Source organism: Python bivittatus, unplaced genomic scaffold (assembly GCF_059951505.1).
Source record: "Python bivittatus isolate LINGU-HERP-01145 unplaced genomic scaffold, Pbiv_v1 ctg000020_np1212, whole genome shotgun sequence".
Taxonomy (NCBI): domain Eukaryota; kingdom Metazoa; phylum Chordata; class Lepidosauria; order Squamata; family Pythonidae; genus Python; species Python bivittatus.
In genome coordinates, this window is record NW_028277030.1 from 14,468,883 (window position 1) to 14,490,316 (window position 21,434).

General features: G+C 37.8%; 1 protein-coding gene across 8 annotated transcripts in view; it reads right to left on the bottom strand.

Moving 5' to 3' along the window:
- PLCB1 (phospholipase C beta 1) overlaps window positions 1-21,434 on the bottom strand; it is a 454,738-nt gene that overhangs the window by 187,304 nt on the left and 246,000 nt on the right. For all 8 annotated transcript variants that reach the window (XR_015795036.1, XM_088134740.1, XM_088134715.1 and 5 more), the window contains one exon: window positions 13,717-13,857. Coding sequence is in view for 7 of the 8 variants with exons in the window: in XM_088134740.1 (XP_087990866.1) it covers window positions 13,717-13,857 (141 nt within the window). In the remaining variant the exon portion in view is untranslated. The remainder of the gene's footprint in view (window positions 1-13,716; window positions 13,858-21,434) is intronic.

The window sequence follows — 21,434 nt, forward strand, 5'->3', positions numbered from 1 at the left end:
AAAGTCAGAGTAAGCACAATTATTTGGCAGATTAAATATGTTTCTTTTAATTCAAAGAATTTAAACCAGGAGGGTTTTTCTTAGTAAGAACTTAGTAAGTTCATACTTCCCTATCCTGCCTAACATTCAGTCCTTCCAAACTGCATCTAACCTCTTCAACTAACTCTCTTCTCTCCCACTGAAAAATCAGGGAATTACTTCGAATATCTAACTTGCCTTACAAGTGCCAAAAAAAAAAAAAAAATGAAGCCAGTATGGGGCCACTAAAATTAAAAAGGGAGCTATTAACATACACAGGAAGCACTGCAGCATGTAAACACTCCATAACAGAAAACCATAGTCGGCAACCCAGAATATCTCTTAGGGGAAGTGCAAATATATTACTGCACTTTATTTCTGGCACACTCAGTATACCCATATCAGATGTAAAAGAAGAGAGAGATCCCATCTTTTGTACATAGCAGGGAGTAAACGTTTATCCAAAAATATGGAGAACAATGATCTAATATATATATTTGATTATGTGCCATCAAGTCACTGTCAACTCTTAGCCATCACACAGATTTTCATAGATTTTCATTTTCATATATATTGCCTTTGAGTCAGTTTTTGACTCCTGGTGACTGCCTGGCCAGTTTTCTTGACAAGGTTTTCTGGAAGTGGTTTGCCATTGCCTCCTTCCCAGGGCTGAGAGAGAGGGACTGGTCACCCAGGTCCCAGCTGGCTTTGTGTCTAAAGCAGGACTAGAACATGGTGGGGTGTGTGTGTGTGTGTGTGTGTGTGCATTTGTCACTTTGAACCCAGAATGACACAGAATAATTTCAAATAGATAATCTAAACTCAATCATTAAAGTTCACATTTAGAAGCAGCAACGAAAACATAACAATGAATCAACTATCAGACAGACACGTGCAGAATCAAGGAAAGAAATAATCAGTACGGATGGACCAATAGATAAAAATTAATATTATTTGTCAGAATGGTAGAATCACAGAACTAAACCTTCCTCCCTAGATATACTAGACTAAAACTCCCGCAAAGCCCAGCAGGGTGGCCATGGAAATTCTGGGTAGTTCAACATATCTAGAGAGTATCAGCTGGGAAAAACTGAGCTGGGGAAAAAAGAGGGAGGAAATTCCAAAGAGTAGGAAGCTCCAGTGAAGAAAGGTTTAGTTGCAAGTTGCCCAGAGTCATTAAGAAGTCGGGCAGCCAAACGAGCAAACAAACAAATAAAACAAAGCTCCTTGTTTCTTCTTGTTACAACATATAGGACAATACTGAGATGATAATATTTAATTTTCCAGGTGGTCTGTCATCTTGAATTTGTATTCTTTCAAAAGCAAAAGAAACAGGATAATCCTTTTAGCGTTAGGTTCTTATCCAGGCTATAGCTTATCCAACATTTTACCCTGTCTTGTCTCACTTTTTCGCTTTCCAAAATAACCAACTGCTTGTTTAACATTGCTATGTTTGAAGAACTAATAATATGTTTTAATTCTCCTTGTGACACTAAATGCTAGAAAGATTAGACACAAAAAAGGTTGCACCTCAGAATACTTTTGGTGTAAAAACAGAACATTCCTCACACATTTAGAAGACACGTTCCAATGACAATAATTGGATTTGTTTTTAGACTAAGCATGAACATCATTTCATTGGAAATGCTGCCTCCTTCTCTGCTCTGTGATTCTTTGTCTGTTATGGAAAAGTGGAGGACTATTTTTGTTTACTTGCTTCCACTGTATACTTTCCTGTGTTCCTGGATTTCTCTTTTACTGCCAAACATGGCGGTTCTGCATGGACATATATTCATTAGAACTAAGAAGAGTCTTTTTAATACACTTCGTCTAAGCAAAATGGAGAACAGAGGCTTAAACAGTTGAATATATAGATTTCATAGCCTGTAAATATATCAAGAACATGGTTCCCACTGCCAACCCTGGGATGGCCATTTATGCACTGCCAAGATAGAGGGAACACATCATTCAAAGAAAGGACTCAGCACCCTTAAAGACATACCATGTAATTGCACAGACTTTGAACATGCAGACATACATTGGAAAGGATGGCTGTAACTGACTTGAAATACAATATGGTATGGGGAAGATTGTCTGGGCAGCCTCCGGCATGTTTGCTCTATCTGCCATCCTGGGCTAAGGATCCATCATTAACTTTGAGCCCTTGCACATTTGCCTTTTTTATAGTTCTTCACTTTAAACTGCGGTTGACTACCCCAATAGCCCTGGTTCTTGTAGCCACGGTATGCTTCTTTTCTCTTCTTAGTGACAGTTAGCTCCTCTTAGTTGTGTGCCCAGTAGCAATTCCTTTTCTCTATAGGCAATGCAGGACAAATGAAGGAATTCTGGAAGTGACACAGTCAAATATCTCCAACCTTCTTTCAAAGTAAGAAGTCCAGAATCCCTTCAAGAGAAGTCAAATACAGGAAGCTACAACTGGAATCCTGGAAAGGAGGTTGCTATGTGAACATATTCTCTCCCAGAGTTCCTGCTTGTTCCTTGTACAAATAGTACGTATTACCCCATTTTTCAAACTTCTGTTCAGAACGTGGCTATTCAGTTCTAACCCCATTTTTTACTGGCTCCAGCAAGTTTCCCAGGATTTGGATATCCGATACCCAAAACAATGTTTGGGAAATACTTTCTTATAAATATATTGTATCTTTATTTACGTTTTACTCGCAATTTTTCATTTTATAAAAACAGGCCTCCATACTGTCAGAATCTGGGCCCTCAGGGAGTCCAGTAAAACAGACCTACTTCCCCCCTCCTTCATGCTTGGTCCCTGTTCATAAAAACCCGATGGCATGATGTGGCAGAAACAGGTAAGATGCTTCTGAAGCATAATCTTTCTTTTAAGCATTTCAACAATGGAGGCAATATGGGGTCTCTCATTCTAAACAGAAGCTTTCTTAAAGTCACAATATAGTTACCTGGTAGAAGGAAGATTCTTGCCTGCAGAATGTTAATATTTTTTGTAAAGCCTAAGCAAGGCTTCCCTCTCCTTTCTTTATTTCCCTGATGAACTTATCTGGTACGTCTTCCACTTGCCTCTTCATCATCCAATTTTATATTCCCCATGGTGTTTTTATTTCCCTTTCCAATGCAACTACCCTTTCCTCTTATCTCCTTTTTCCTTCTTTTTTGTTGTTTCTGCTGGAATGTATGTAGGTGTGCAAATATGGCATCTGAGATATGTAATCTTTGTTACACGCTGATGGGGGAATCATTTAATTTTATAAATGGGATACTTGATTTTACAGATACATACATACACATATATACATACATACACACGCATACACACTCATGCAAAACTTATAGGGAAGAGGGGAATTGCCACTACTGATTTCACTGAGAATTGGAAATGCTCCATTAACAAGGTGGTAAAGCTAGGAACTGCACAGAACTTTTCTCTGTATACATGCAGATACTCTTCCTTGGTGGGGGTCATCTTCCTCTGTGTAAAATTCAGGCTCACCTTCCTTTGAGTAAGAATGGTAAAGTCGTCCATGGAAAAAGAAGAACATCTCATGAAAAGAGGAGAAAAGCAGTTTTTTTTGCATTTATCATTAAATACATACCACACAATTAGACTTTGAATATGCAGGCACATGTTTAGAAAGGATGAGTGTGACTGCCTAGAAATACAATACAGTACAGAGACGATTGACTGGGCAGCCTTCCTTATGTGCTCAATCTGCCATCCTGGGCTAAGGATCTATCATTAACTTTGAGCTCCTTGCACATTTGCCCTTCTTATGGTTCTTCACTTTCAGCCATGTCGGACACTCAGCTACCCCAGTACCCCTGATTCTTGTGACTTTATAAGAATACGTGATGATTCCAAGCAAGGAGGAGTTTCAATGCAAATTGCCAAAACTTTATGGGAGAAGGAAACCACAGAACAGACAGAAATTGAAAAGATTGAAAAAGAGAAGGAAATAACTGGAAACAATAATAATTGATAAGAAGGGGGAAAAAAGGGAGGGGGTGGAATTATCTGAAACTTTCTATTTAAGAAGCTTGTCTTAGGTCAGTGAAATGCACATATTTTCCCCCAATTATTATCTAAAGCCATACTTTCATGAATGTATAATGCCCAGAACTGCAGTGCCATCTTTAGAAAGATGACAAAATCTGCTAGGTGGCTAGGTTCTGACCCACACTTAAGAAATGCTGATCAGGATATTTTGTAAGAAATTTCAGAAAACAATGATTTTCTTAAATGTCCCAAAGTCCAACTGGTTTACTCAGCACTTGTCCTATGCATTTAGTGCTGATCTTTCTGCAATTTCTCATTATTTTCAAAGTTTACTTAAAATTCTTAGCCTGAAGCTACCATAAAATCAAGCCTAAGAGATGTGTCAGAAAAACACTATTTGCCTAATGGTAGTTAATTGCAAACAGGGCAGAATGTCAAGCCACTAGAGAATAGTCTGAGAGATATGCCACCATTAAGTCTAGTCAAAATAAATATAGTTGAATGACCACGGGAAGGTGACACATACCTATGGCATAGTTCTCACAAGGCATTTCTCCCGAGGGAAACTATTCTTGGTTTGCATTTTAACAGGGGGAAGTATATTCATGCACAACAAACCAGATATATTTTTTTGAAAAAAACAAGACCTATACTTTCAGTGCATTGAATACAGCAGTGAATTGGATTGTTCAGGTTTGTGCAAGTTGATGGGGAGAAAAGAGAGTAAAATATCCATTCTTCAGTGTAAGGGGTGAAAATAACTGCTAAATGTTTAACATAAAGACATTGCCCTTAGCATATTTCTGTGCCTAGAATTCTGATTTGAAGGCTATTCCTCGTTCGAGATCAGAGGTATTTAGATTTAGCTAAGCTTTGATTCTTTGGGATATTTTACACCACTTTTCAGTTTTTCTTTTGCTTATCTATTATCTATAACTCACAATTTCTTCAGTGGGCTCTTTGTTTTCTTATGCCCAAATAGTGGCTACCAACTGTGCAATGGCTTTGATTTACTAGAAAATCACCTGACAGAGAATGGGCAGACATTGTACAGAGAAATACTTTCTTCATCCCATGTCCTAAAAAGCATACACAGGTAGTAAGGTCCACTTGAGGAGGAAAACTTGAACCTGATAGGACAGAACATACATACATACACACATACATACATGCGTACGTACGTACGTACATATATACATTTAAATATATAATATTTAAAAAATACAGAGTATCTATCTTAAGCAAGTGATTGACAAAACATGGCATAGAAGCCAATTTCTTTCAGGTTGACAGCAAATTGGGGAACTTACCCAGGCCAATTCCTCTCTCCTATAACACAGTATCAACATTTGGTCACAATCACCAGTCTCTATCCTTCAGACAGAAGCAGCATGAGAACATGCTGATCTAACTCTCTCCTTTGGGCAAGAAGCATTAGCAAGACATCGTAATGGCTAGTGTTTCTCTTTTAGATAAGTAACATGAGTGTATTGCCATAACATGCAGCCTTTTCCTCCTTCACTTCACTTCACTTCGCTCAGCAGCATCAGCATTATGTCATTATGTTTCTCATTCACACATGGAGATAGAAGCAGATAACAGCTTTCCTTACAGAGTCAGAAATATGGAACAGCATGTGGACATAATTAGATGCCATACAGATGACTATATGGATCGATACTTGACATCTTGTTATGACTTTAATACTAACTCCCAGGGCTTATAAGTACATTCCAGTAATTTATTTCTTCCCGTCCACCTTCTCAGCTGTCTTCTATTTCTCTCAGTCTTACCAAGCATTATATTTTCAAGGCCATTATTCACTAACATCACATGCCCAAGCTATGTGAGATTCTCAAGCAGTTATGAGATTTTGAGCTGAATGGCCATGGTCTAGTTTTGAGGTGTGGCTGGCATCTTCCAAAGCAGAGTTTTGATCTCTTCAAAACAGACCAATTGGAAGTCTACCCAGATGAGGAACCAATCAGGAACCAGCTTTCTTGAACTCCTGTAACATGGACCAATCAGAGATCAGCTTGCCAGGCTAAAATACTACAGGCCAGTCAATTTCTGTTCAGTTGTCTGAGAGCTGCCAAGAGGTACACTACAAAGTGGTTCATTCTGCTTCTGAAGATGCTGGCAAAATGTCAGGATACCAGAAAATTGTGCCACTGCTATTCAGCTGGAAAGCTCATCACTGCTTGATTGATGCCAACCATGAAAGCCTTTACCAGTGTATGTGAGACTCTGGTTGTTGATCATCTTAAGGGGGTGTGAAAGAGCAGGCTGCTGAGCAAAACTGTGGGCATCTGTGCTGCCTTTGTCTCTTCCTATCTGAGCCTTCTCCCAGCATCAGCACAGCAGAGTTGCCAATAAAACTGCAGCCTTGGAGCAGGTGAGGGGAGGAGATGGGAGGAGAACAGAGAAGATGCATGTGTTTTGAAAGCTCTGCAGCAGCAACAAACAGAGAAAGCAGCCAAATAAAAAAAGATGTTTTTCTTCACAGAGACTGAAGGGTCCAGAGGAAAAAGAAAAGGCAAAGCCAAGTACCGTGTTGGGAAGGTACAAGTGCTTTACATGCTACTTATTAATAAAGAAGAAAAAGGGTCTGTAAGAGTAAAACACTGTTGTATACTAGTAACAATAGTAGTGCAATAGTATACTAGTAATAGTATAATATAGTGTAGGAGTAATCAGCATCGTAATATAGAAATAATAGTAACAGAATATATATAGAGGCAATAGAAAACACTCCCATATAGGCTTGTTTCATATTATATTTTTGTATCTTGGTTTTTTCAAAGTAAAACATCTCCCCAACCCCTATAGGGAGATATAAAAAACACCTGTCCAGTGCTTTGGTGGATCTTTTGAGTCTGAGTCAATCAAACTGGGTACAGTTTAAAAAGAACCCTTGACAGGAAGTCAGCCTTTATTTGGTCCAAGGTTGATTATTGTTCTTCTTCCAGTTTACAATATTCTTAATAAAGATCTCTATATCCATAATTTGAAGGTGTCTATCTTCTTTCTCTCCTTTTCAGTGTCCAACTTTTACTCTCTTACATTATCAATGGAAAGGCCATCGCTTTATTCTCTCCTTTATTGTCTCTGAAATGTCCCTATCTTTCCTGTTCTTGTTTAAGTTGTCATTACCTTCATTCCTCGAATTAATCTCCTCTTTACTTCTCTAGCACACTGTTCAGAGCCTATTCCTGAGCCCAAGAAAACAAAATCTATTTACCACCTTCCTATCTTTCCCTTTAAGAAGCATTCAGGCCAACACTGCATTCTGCTTTCTTAATCTTTATACTGCATTGCTTTCTAATTTAGTTGGGCAGTAGATACTGTATACATGGCATGGTGGGTGCCAGTTTCTCTTTTACTGAGAAAGGCAGCAACATCAGGGCAAAGCAGCAGCAAGCTAAGAGAGGAGAGCTATCAGGTAAGTACCTAGCTGTTCCTAGGCTTCAGTTTACAGCGAAAGGGATAGAGATGATGGAGGAAGGAACAGGAAAGTTTGCTGGACAAAGTTTGAGAGCCAAACTGGGAGGCTTTAGGTTGGTAGAAAAATAGCAGGCAGTGGCCTGTCTTAGCTTTCAAGATCTGCCCCACAGAGGCAGCAAGGGTTAAGGAGCAGAAAAGATCATATGAACATGCAGCTCCAATTAGCAGGATGTGCCTCAAGGGGACAGCAGAGGTATTAAATACTTGAAAAACACTAGTTCTTCACGGGTAACATGCCACAAAAACATCAGTCACTACCACCATCTGTAAAATGTTAGAAGAGCAGGGTCAAAGTAATTTGCACAGACATGCTCACTGCAGCTGCTGGAAGTGCATTCCCAGTACATGAGGAGGACCACAGGCTGGAGAAGACTTGTCTAGGATCAGAATAAGATAACAATTCAAACAGAGAAAACCAACAAGATAAATTAATGTACAAAAAGAGTGTTGAACCTTCTGAAGCTATTCTGTAGTAACACACCATTTGCCCAGGAACCAGGATACTAAATGTGATTTGGTCTTCCTTAAGATATTGACTTGTGGGCAAGTTTTAATTTACATAAACCCTAGTTTGCTTGGTTCATGTGAACTGGTAAACAGTAATTTTTACTGCTTTTGCTTCAAAGGCTTCCAATATCATCACATGCAGAGAAAGTGGGAAAGTGGGAACGGAAAGAGAAGCAAGCTTTACTGATGCATACATTATCTGAAAGCAATCTAAGGACATATAAGAACCCTAAGAAAATAAAAGTGATATGTGGCTGCAACTTAGCATTTTCTTTGGAAATGTGCCAATCTGTCCCCAAAATAACAAAGGAAAATTGAGGGATCTTAGGAAACTACAGTCAACTGGTCTCATGGCAGCCATTCTGTAAGAATGCCTGCAACTTGTTCTCAAAATATATCCACCAACCCAAAAGGTTGGTGAATCATCCTATTTCCTGTTCATATAACTCCAACACATTTCTACCCACAAATATATTCTGTCCTATTTCCATGTTAATTTGCATTTTAAAATCCACAATATGTACTAATTAAATGTTTACATTTTACCACGCTTTTTCTCCCAAGCACATTTTGCTAAATATATTTTTTCTCAAGATATGCATTGGACAGACACACATATATAATATACAAACAATTTTTGACTCAGAAAAACAGAGAGAAAAGGGAGGCAGATTTGAATCAAGAAAAGTGTCAGGACATTTGGGAACTGAAGGCATAGACAAATCCTTTTCATTTCTTCCTTAATTCCATCAGATTTATTTATAGAAAGAAAATAAGCAATCTAGCCTAAGAATAAACCAATCAGATTTCCAAACAACACATTTCAGACTTGATAAAGAAAGCTGCACACTCATTCCTCTTCCCTTTTGTACTCTGTTCGCATACTATAATTCACATTATGTTGTTCCTATTAACTCTAGCAACAAATTATGTAGCTTAATGCTGCTGTGGACCAATGGATTTTGCGGTCTGTTACTTCATGAATACACTTCTCTCATTTACGATGCGCATCACACTTTATCCTTGAAGACATGTGTCTCATTATGGGAGATGAAAATATTTTTTCATAGAAAAAGACAGCACCTAAACGATCTAGTTCTCTGAGGCACTTCACCCAAATTGGAACTGATTGGGGGAAGGTCATTTTTTTTCACTTGTTTGTTTTTGGCTGGAGGGAAGGGGGAGGAAGGACCTGTAGCTCAGGGATGGAAAAATGCATTGCAGAAAAGCCGCACATGCCACCCCCCCCCAACGTTTCCATTTCAAAGGATTTCAGGCTTCAGGGCTGGCAAACGGTCTACATGAACCTCCCAGATGTTTGAGGCTGCTAGGAGTTGTAATTGAGCACCATATGGAAGAGCATAGGTTCCCTATCACTGTCTTGGAGTACTCTTGTCAGGCTGAGTAGATAACACTTTGGGTAAGGCAGAGCAGTGACCTGAACGGTACCTTATTTTTTATTTTTTTTTCTAAATCACTTAGTACAATAATATCATTGTATTGCTATAATCACACCATTCCAGAAGAACCTAGCATACAATAAATATTGATTAAAAAATAGTGTACTATAACCTAAGCAAGAGAAGCCTAAGCTCTGAAAGACATAATCTATTCATGTAAAAAAAACACAATAGCACAGAGGGAGTTTCACAAGTATTGGAAGAGCATTCCAGATTGCAGGGACAATCATGGAAAAGCTTGGGAGGGGTATGTGTTTGTCTTACTTCTGTATGAGTGGTGACACCACTAATAGCATTTTTTATTATTGTAGCAATCTCTAAAACAAGAGAGGAACCTTGTTTTGAGTTGTTCAAGGCTTTATATGTTATCCACAAAATCCAGAAGTTGGCCTAATTGGAAACTGACAGCCAATCCAACGCCCTAAGCAGAAATATGTGTACTTACTAAATAATGTAATATTCAATATTCTGTAAAATATTTAGTGGACCATATGTTCTCAAATTTGGTACAAAAACTTATATTTCTTCATATATACCAAGGTACAGAAGTAATCTCTGGCATGACATATTACTCACAGAACCCTTGGCCACTTCCAAATCCTAATATCTAGACTACAATTGGAACTATTCTGTCATACTCCTCCTTGGCTGATCATATAACCTTCTGGAAGAGTACCCCAAAATTTTAATTCCTTTACCTCATGAAATGTGTACATGAAATATTTGAAATATACACATATATTTCATACAAATCCATGCATGCTGAAGTTAATATAAATATATTACTCCTCTAAAATTAGAGAATACTCACTATGGTATCTTCAAAGAGTTGTTTGCTCATAAATGTTTTTTTTTTTTATGATCCAAGGAAAAAATCAACCAGATTAATGGAGAAAATGCCACAATAGAAACATTTGTGGAGTTTATGCTAGTTCTATCCACATCTAGGCTTACTGAATTTCCATTTAAATTGTTAATTTCAATTCTTCTATGAGGTTTAACATAATTCATGCACTCCTGTACCCATGCTTCACATTCTCCTGTAATCTCAAAGGAAATTGGCACAGTGCAATAATTATCTGGTCCATTCTTTCTTCAAAATTGGAAAAAGTTACTGACTGGTATTCTTTAATTACTAAGTAAAAATTATGGGGGTGGTCTGGGTGGAAGATGTAATCAACATCTCATGGATGCTGTGCTGAAGAGCCTTCCTTCTGGAAATGTTTAATATTTTAGCATCCATGTTACTAGAAGACAGACACAATGTTCCAACCCAAGACAGAGAATGCCCCTCTCAAGTTTGCTTCATATGTCTTATTGTGCTGCCCATCTTACACAGCTTGACACTCAGGCTTAATAACTTTCTCACAATTAAACTGTCTATTCTAGATGGTCCAATGTGGAAAAACCTCACCCATTTTTGGCTGATGTTACAGAACTACATAGAAAGGTAGCCAAGTTTTGTCCTGATGAACTCTGAAACACTTTAACTATTTAACTTATTGTCTTTATTCTCCATTTGTTCTCTTCTTTTGAATTGTGTGGTCTGTCAATAGCTGACCTATAACAGTAAATAAAGCTAAGCGGAACGAAAAAAAATCAAGTCACAGATTTTAATTCTCAAAAATAACAAAAGTGTAATCTTCAAACTGATTTAAATGTAACATTCAGATCATTTTCTCACAAGCAGAAGAGTGCAACTAAGTTGGTTCTAAAAAAAATTGTTTGGTGCCATTCATGGTCAGAGTTTCAAGGCTTAGCACCTCATTGATTTTATTTCAGCCCTAGAAAAACGGAACTGTCTCAACCGAAGAGCAAGTGGAAACCTCAGGAACTAATTATTCTCCACAGTCAATGATTAAGAGACAAACTTTCAGAAGCTAAATATAACAGAATAATGGCTTTAATCCTTTCCTCAAAGTGACTTCCAAACTCTTCTGCCCACCCAAACCTCATTATTTACAACAGAGCTTAGACGATAACAATAATAATAAAAAGCTGCCAAAAGGAACAACCAGCTTTTTTTAAAGCCTATTTGATGAGACAGCTGAATAACAAGGTCAATTGGAGGCCATCTATCTACCAGCTAAGGTGCCCTAAGAACCAAATTTCACTTATCAGGCCTCACACTTGTAAAACATTTCCAAGGGAAAGTGAGGGAGAGAAATGGCTTTGTAAAAGAGGCAGGGAGAGGCAGTGTTTGCTTTCTAAGTTACTGGTAGAAATCAAATAGTTCATACCCCACCCCACCCCACCCCACCCCACCAAGCAATAATTGTTTAGGTAAGCAAAATCTGTTGGTGTTGCATCTCCACCTCTCACAAAGTCTGGCAACACGCCTTTCAACTGCCTCAAATCCTCTGGGACTGTTATGTCTATCAAGTGATAATCCTGGTTAATTAGCCAGTCTGGCTATGCTTCTAAGCTTTGCTTTTAAGAACCAAATCAGAAGAAACCTTAAGTGCACCAGCTTGTACAAAATGGGGAAAGTGGCATGTGATTACCTAATGCAGCTAATGGAAAGCTAATGTTGTGTTCTAATGCCTGAGTTATTATCTTGTTCCAAGCCACCCCCCAAATCACAGTATTAAAGGTGGCAAATACAATTATAAACCCAAAATACAGAGAAGGTGAAAACAGGGCAAAGAAAAGCATTCTGTGTGAATTGAAAGAACAATTCTGGGCCCTGAGATCTATGTGTGGTTAAGAGTGACACAAATGTTACTTTGCATCTCACTAGGGAGTGCAAGAGGGGGGCATTTTAGGTTGCAGCACTGGCAATTAGGAAGAGGATAGAAAAACTGGGCGGGAGGGGAAGGAAAGAAGATTCTATATACTGCATTAGGTTGTACCAAACATCCTACAGGGCTATCTGCACCCTATGGGTTGAACATGCCAAAAGTGCAACTTGTGGACTCAGGGCCATAGGCAGCCCCCATATCTCCTTTTCATGGCCTCCTGAATTTGACTATGATTGCTAAAAACTGTTGGCACAAGTTGCAGTGGTGGGAAACACATGAATGTTTTCATGGATGCCCTATAATAATTTAAAAACAAAGGCTCCCTTGAAAAATCCAGACTTACGATTTTTTTTGAATTGTCTTCATCTGTCTGCAACCCTCCACATCCCCCCACCCCTGTTTCATGTCGACTTAAGCCCTTGGCATCTCCAGGGGGAGGGGCCAAAATTGGCAAGATGGCAGACAAAGCATCATAATGTAAGCCTGGCCCCTTTTGAACAAGCTCTGAGCTTTTCTTTTAATTATTTTACATATTACTAAGATATTAGCCCTATTCAAGAGTTCCACTTACTGTGAAGTTCAACTTTATTACTAATTATGGCCACATAAATGAGGAAGAAGAGAATGGATGGAGTCGTACCACAGTGAAAGATACATTTCCTCTCCTCTCCTCTCCTCTCCTCTCCTCTCCTCTCCTCTCCTCTCCCAGAAGTAAGAAAGCAAAGGAATAAAACATGAAGAATGCATCTTCCTTGTCTATGCACAAGAGTACCAATGTCTTATGCCAATGCATCATAATCTAGTTTTTCGACATATGAACCATGTAGAGTTCAAGATTTCAAACTGGATAATAAAAAGGTCATGCCCAAAATGGTTAATGTTATTTTCAAATATTTTGACAAATACAATGTCATAACTATGATAATTTTTTACAAGCTGATCAAGCAAGCAGTGGCGTAATTTTAAAAAATGCAGACTGTTATTTAATGGAATTAAAAAAAGAAATGTTAATATACCAATATTGCTTACATTAAGACAGCCTACATATTCACATCATATTACACACACATTAATACAACTTAATACATATTAATTAATTAATTAATACATATTAATACATATTAGTACAACTTAAAATTTGCTTTCCAATTCCCAAAGCAAAAATGAGTGTGCTTTAGGACACTGATCAATTTCTTAAAAATATAGCTTCATAATGATACAAAGGATGTCTATGAACAAACGAAATGTTTTTTTGCCAAATAAAACCACTGAGAACATGTTTGGGAACACAACACTTTACAAACACATATTCAGAAAGGAAACTGCAAAAACCTGTATTAATATTGTTCTTGACCCAATGTATTTGAAAATATGACCAGATAATACTAACAGCCCCCAACCTTTGCATCCATATAATTTCTAACCACAGTCCCACTCAATTTAAAAACAAACATTAATTAATCTTTTTCTCAATTTTAACAACAAATCTGGGCTGCCATACCTTTGCTATGTCTTCCTGAGCAGCTACTAAATTCAAGTAAGATATATTGACCAGGTCAGGGCCATACACAATTGTAAGCATTCGATTTTCCAGTCGTCCTCCTACATTTCCTACGTCCAGGTGTTCACGTAGTTTTGGATCCTGTAAGTAAAAAGACAGCAAAACATTAAAGTGCTCTACTTTCTGAAATTAAATTTTGAAGTAAGGCTAATAGTTTTAAGCAGCTAAATTTCCAATGAAACCATCCCATATTGTCAGTCAGTCATTTGTGACAATCCATGACATAACTCCAATAATTAACATGCTCTCATTCTCTTTCTATACAGTTATAATACCCTGATATTCTAGGCTATATCTTGAGTACATAGACTTCCTAGTTGGTGGGATGTAGGGAGCAGTATGATAGTTTGTAAAGTAGTCTTTAGATGAGAGATTCTAGTTTGTACAGAATAACATGAGCATACTTGTAGTAAAATTGGGCTCTGCTTGTACTTGTGGCATACTGGCCATAATGTGCCAAAACTGACTGGCACTGACCCTCACTGGCCCTCACCATTAGCAAGAAATGGTGGCTGGTCTACCCTTTCTCTGTCTTACTACAAAGCATCCAGTGAAAACCTCAGTTGCCCAAAGTCATGATGGGTTCATTATTGATGGTTACAGTGTGACAGACTGTGTCTTAGAATGTAAGAGGAGGATATGGAAAAGAAATGAAGAAACGGATGCTGCCTTTTGTGAAACCAAAACAAAGAGGAAAGGAGGTAATAACTTTGAATGAAGATAGCCTGATCTGGTGAAATGCAGTTGATGAGAACACCTATGGAGTGAACGTTTAGGTTTAATTAGGGATGAAAAGGCTAAAAAAATCATATAAGAAAGTCTGAACTGATGGCATCTAGATTGTTGTAGATATGTATGAAAACAGCTCATAGTTGGTGATGGTTGCATGTGACACTCTAGTGAATGGTAATTATGAAAGAACTTGCAGTGAGGTTTGCAGAAAACTGTGCAGCATTCTGATCTGGTCTGATATGATCTGGGAGAAAAACTTATTCTGTTAATTGGCCTGAAGGAATGGATGGTGGGAATGAGAGAAGTGAATACAGGAAAAAAAATGACTGGACCATTTAGAGAATGGTGCCTTTTTTCCTGCTTTGGTTTGTTTTGGATAGGTGGTTCAGGATAAGTCTATTCACACATACATCTAATAAAGGAATGAATTTTAAAGCACAATGTTATGATAAAGTATTGAGACAATCAGTGAAGATTCAAGAAATTAATTTTCAGTTTTTGAAAAGCATTTTTTCTTGACAAATTTTAGCATCATTCCCTACCCCAACATCCACTGAGCCCTTAACTTTATGACCTTTTTCTAACTACTAATTTAAGAAGCATAGGTTCCTAAGTAAATGTCTGTGCCTTGAGCAATTTTTTTTTAACTACTGCTACCTACAGCAACATTATATATAATTACAGATAATTTCTCTATTTATTTATTAAATTTCTATCCTGCTTTTCCTTTGGGAACTCAAGGTAGCATACACAGCTCTCCTACCTCCTGTATTTTCCCACATCATTACCCCTGTGGGTAAGGCTGCTAAGAGAGTATGAATGGTCTAATGTCACCCAGGGTGTTTTCATGGCTGAGGATGCATTAGAACCTCAGACTCCCCAATCACAGTCCAGCACCTTTATCACAGCTCTTTTCATAGGCTACTGAGTGATTAAGTGATCTAGATATAATCTAGATAAAGTTCCTGTTATACCCCCTTCCTGCTTGAAATAGATTAGACCAATTCATTGCTCACGTTGTTGAAGGTACTACAAGTTGTAGTCTTACAGCTCTAGACAGTATCAAGATGGGCATTTCATCTTTGCTCTAACTCTCTGTTTGCAATCCTACCAGTGAATCTGATATAGAATCATAGAGTTTGCAGGAGCCATTCAGGCCATCAAGTCTTCTAGTCTCTCTTTGAAACCCATTCAGTAAAGAGAAGCCTATAACTTCTCTGGACAATTGGTCCCACTCTTAAAATGCTTTCACTGTCGGAAGATTTTTCTAAGATGCAATCACAACCTCCTTTCTTGCAACTTAAATCCATTATTCCCCGTCCTATACTTTAGTATTAGTTTCTTTGGCATCTGCCTAAAACCAAAAGTGATTCCTTTTCCAAGCACAATTTTCAGAGAAGCTATGAAGCAAGATTTTTTAAGAAAAAAGGGATGAGATTACAAGATTTTTAGCAATTGAACTTGTTCTTATCTACACCTCATATATCCCAAAACCCATTGCCCTCATTTTTGTTTTTACTGCCTTTCTGTGAACCAGCAGTCTCTTCACTGATAACAAAGAGCTTCCTGGTGGTTGTTTATTTTCTGAATATTTATCAGTCTGGGAATTGATCATTATATCTTGAATGACAGAGAACAGGTCTTAGCCTTCTTCTGTGTGACATCATTTGAAGTGGATGAAGGATGCCGCCATAATCCTCCCTCAGCTTATTTTCCCACTAGTAATTTACAGCTTTTTCTAATATCACCCAGCCATCTCTGAGAGATATATCAATACTCATAGTGGGCTCTGATTAACAGATAATAAAGTGGAATTATACATTATACTTCTACTGATGCAATCTAAACTTGGATTTATATCTTCTGCAGCCTTATTACATTGTTGACTAATAGTTGTAAGCAATCACTATTCCAATATCTTTCACACTACTATTATCAAGCTAGGTACCTGCCCCCCCCCAAATATACCCACACATTTGATTTCTGTTTTCTAAATAAACTTATGCTAATGTTCAATTGGTTATTTTCAGTCTATTTCTCTAATCTCTTAAGATAACTGAATATTGTTCATGTCTTTAATATTAATTATCTCATCCAATTTTGTGTAACTTGCAAATCTGAAAAGCATTCCTTCCAATCTCTTCACTGAGGTCCTTAAAAAAATGTAGATGAATTATTAGAGCTCGGATTGAACTTCTAGGTCTCCATTCCAGTTTGATGAGGAATTGTTGAAGAATTCTCTTTTGAATACGATTTGAGCCAGCTGGGTATCTAGTTCCTTCTTATGCACTGTAGCCTACACTTTAGAAACTTCCAAATCAGAAAAGCCATGGGGTACTTTATTAAATGTTTACAGCATTCCCACAATTAAGATACTTGATAAAAAATAATGTTAATTTGGCAAGACTTGTTCTTGAGAAATCTACGTTGGCTTCTGGTAATTATTGTATTTTTTTTCAAGGTAGTTTCAGAATTATGCTTTATCACTTCCTTTAGAATCTTTCTAGACATCAGTGTCATACTGACTGGTCTGTGGTTTGTTGAATCCTCTTTTTCTCTCTTTTTAAAGACAGGGACATTTGCTTCTCTGCAGTCATCTGGCATCTTTTCTCAAGCATTTCTCAGATTTAATTTGTAAAGTTCATCTAGGCCATAACTAAACTGCTTCAAATTAATCTTGCCCTGGAGAGTTCCTGATGGTGGAAGGCATACAGCCTTAGAGGTAGGGTCACCATCACAATGTTGCTCCCTCCCATAGGAAATTTATTTACTACCCTCAGTGTATATTTTTAAACCATTTTTAAGGCTAGTTGCCTGCATTTGCTTTCATCTGATTAATCTGAGTTGCCCTTTTAAAATGGCCTTTTCATAAATCATTATTATTGCCATTATTTTGATTGTTGGCTTTAGAGATAGATTGTGATCCCTTTTGTATTGTATTTGCAGTTTCATTATGTTTTTAGCATATAAATCAGCATGGCAGGGCTGCACAGAAGTTTATAAACAAACTAACCAGCTATTCTTCTTCCTGGCAACCAAGAATTTGATCCGCCTAGTGCACAACTTCATTTGAAATAACCACTCTTCCAAAAACAAAAGGACTACACATCATTTCCATCAAGTGTATGAGCCACAATTCCTGGAGAAATCAAGACTGCAACTGTGATTTGCAAAACTGGCTTTGTAGCACAGAGTTGCCCTCAACATATCCCATATAATCTTCTGAAGTTATGAAATACCCTGACTGTTGGCAGGGCCAGCCTTATTCTGTGTCAGCCACAATGATTAATCAACAAATTGCCTTGATCTGATAAGATAAGAAGCAAAGCAAAGGGCCAGTTTATTAAAAGCTCAAGCAGTGATTTATTTTTACATACATTTGTTGTCACTAAGCCAGGCAAATAGTTTTTTCAAATGCAGTGAAATGCCCTTTCCTATTAACCTTGCCAAAATGTCAGTGCTAGCTTTAAAAAAAGAGGGATAAAGAGAGCAAAGTGACAACAAACTTCTACATGATATCCTTTCTCAATTGCTTAGAAATTATGATTCTTATGATCCTTATTTCACTTGACTCTTACTTCAATGTTTCAGCATTTTCCAATCAGAAATTGCAAGGAGTCAAAAAGGGGCAAAAGCACTCTTGAAGATGATCCTGTCAGCCTCGCGGGGTAGACCAGATAGGAATCACAACCAGATGAGCTAAATCTACTTTATTGCAAAGCTACATTGACAGAATCTTGAAAGTATGAAAGTACAGTTCTCTACACCTGTTTCCTTTACAGCCTGAGAAACTAGGGAGGGTCTTTTCTGAGCTTCTTGCCCCACCCACTATCTAGCTGCGGGTTACACTGTCTCTTATTTGATTGTTGCCTTGGCAGCATCTCTTCACCCAGTCTCCCAAGGTCTTTTCCACACACCATTACACCTACAGATACCGTATGTATTTTTAACCCACACAGAAAAAGTGTGCACAGCAAAATTATTATTCATAAATACACTTTTCTGTATGCAGTGGTTACCTGAGGGATGGGTTAGAAGCGACACAGACATATATAAATAATTATGTTGAAATATGCACAAAAGATCCAATACATGAGAATGACACAGAGAGAGAGCGCGAGCGCGCATTTGACACCATGTCAAACCTAAAGCTCTATTCTGGGCAGTGCAACACCAAAGTACAACTTAAATACATTTTATCATGTCAGGAAGAATGGTTTGATCATTCACCAGACTTAGAGGAGAGAGATGCATACACCATATGATTGGTTTAAAGCTCTAAATTAGTCTGACTTGAGAGTATGGAGGAAAACATTACTGTACTGCCTTTGCTGAAGTAAGATTCAGCTGCCAATCCAGCTGTACTATTCTGTGCCCAGAAGAGTAGAGGATATCATCTTATACTTTGCCTCCTGAGCTTATCTACCATTACCTACTACTTATTCTTGGTGACCATTCATTCTAGATTTGGTTCTTAATTTATCTTTTTACAATGCATTATAAGAACATAAACTACACATACATTTTTATTTTAAGAAGATACCATTTAAAGACTTCTGCGGTTCATAGATTCTGATAAACTGAGAAGGATGACAGCTCTTCAAGCTACAGGAAAGTCTGAGATACAGCTGTGCATTATATGTAGTGTGCATGCTGTGTCCAGAGACCATAAAAAACATAATGGCTTCATAAATGAGCCGTGCACATACAGGAATATTCCTGTCTTAACCAAAATGCAAGGTTTTCTAGTCTGGATTAGGGAAAAACTACTGTATTGTCTTGGCCTGGAACTAGACACATAAAATGGGAAGGTTCCATCCTGGTCAAGAGGACCTGATTGTAGGCTTCAGGGTGGTCTCTAAATCTCACTGTACATCTGAGAAACCTTTAGGATGATTACAGCACATTTGGGGTTTTTTTATTCATGCTTACATTAGGTGGAAAACTGTAACCTCCCTTCCCCCCCCCCCCCCGCCCCAAATGTAAGTCTGGAAAAGAGACTGATTTCTATCAATTTGTATCGTGTGATTTCCATTATGAAAACTCACCATAAAACAGTTGAGAAGGACGAGTTTTCAATTACTTGAGAGTATATTTTGGCTATAGTCTGTGGATACATTATGCCTAGGTACTGACACAGCTTAATGTGCTTTGAAGGTTTTGCCACTGTCATAGAAAATGGTTATACAGTTATAAGGGAATCACTAGAATATTGTGGAAAAGTTAAAAAACAGGAAAAGAAGTTGAAGATTGAAAACCGCGCTTAATTTGGTACAGAGGAATCATCATTTTTTCTCCAGTTAGATAATTATCTCTCTGTATATCACAGCACAGAGCTATTTGTCTGGAGTATTCATAAAATGAAGTTTAGATCTGTGCAAAAGTAGATGTTGTCATTCTGTAAAAACCAGAAAATACAGCTTACATAAAAGCAGTTGCTTGGCAGAACAAACCCTGAAAAAAAGACAACAAACACCAATCTGCTGGTATGCCCTTAATTTCCTGAATCATTTGGTGTCTAAAGCACCCTACTGGGATATGTCCCTCATGACTATTCTGACTATTTTGCTCAACCATCTCCTAAAGCGCTGTCACAAAGACCACATGGTGCTGGCACCAAGCAGTGCTGGAAGTCTATTACTTGAGCAATCTCATTTTTTATGTAGTGTACATCTGCTTTATTTTAAGCGAGTGACTGGCTCATTTATTTCATGAGCTGACAAAAGTCCATTGCTAGCGCTCCTCTAGTGCACAAAAAGACGTATTTGCGGATACCAACCATGACAGAAGCTGCAGGCATTTTTGTACAAAATAACCTCTGTCACCCACCAATCATCTGAAATAAGGTCAGTGATAACATTCGTTTTTAAGAGAACGGAAGTTCTGCACTGTGCTTATTCAAGGCTGGCATCCACAGCCAAGGCCGGGTTTCTTGGGTTTTATTTATTTATTTTTCAAAATTACAGAATCAATATTCAGTTGCTGGTTTAAGATATGTATTCCACTCACCCTTTAGTATAAAAGAGTAGCCACAATAAAACACTGTTAAAATAATTCAGAGGACAATGGCCAAGACATAGTAATCAAAACCAACAGCATCTCAAACAATCAGTTCAAAAGCAACAATATTAACATGCTAGATAAAAAGGCTTTAAGTGGCCTAAAAACTTGAGGCTGGTAAAACATCAGCAGAAAAAAGTATTTTGAAGAAAATTCAGTGGCATCCAACTGCAGAACAGACCTAATTGGCAAGGGGGAAAAGAATCCTCTTTTCCCTACAGCCCCCCAAATCTGTGCCAACCAGTGGATCACACTAACTCACGTGTTTGAGATGAGCCAAGAGAAATTCAGTAAGACTATAACATTTCTCAGGCTAAGAGCTTCCAAACATGGGTCTAGTACTATGTTTGGACTGGTACTATCATAGAGAAAGGAAGGGATATATGGCTTGCTCCCCCTGAAAGTTAAAAAGGAAATTTAATGCTAGATTATGAAATAATGTGACAAATAATTAAGCAAGGTTTCACAACCAGTGTATATGCTGTAATAAAAATGCCTTTTAAAATGCTTGTCATATAACTGAAACTCTCTCCATCTTTTACCCCTGTATATTTTTTGTAAAGATTTTTTTTCTGTTTTTATCGCTTTTTCATTATAAGCCACCTACAGTCACTTATACAGTGAGATGGGTGGTGTATAAATTTGATAAATAAACCAACCAGCCAACCTGGGGAAATGTGCCATATGACCAAGAGCTACAATCTTATACAAATGTGACATTCCTTTTTCCATTCTGTGCTGCTCAGTTCAATGCACCAGAGTGAAAATTACCTGTAATGTGAAAATTTCTGTGTGACACAGATACTAATAACCCAATTTGGATCATGACTCAGAATTAGAGAAACCATAGAGAGCAGACATACACG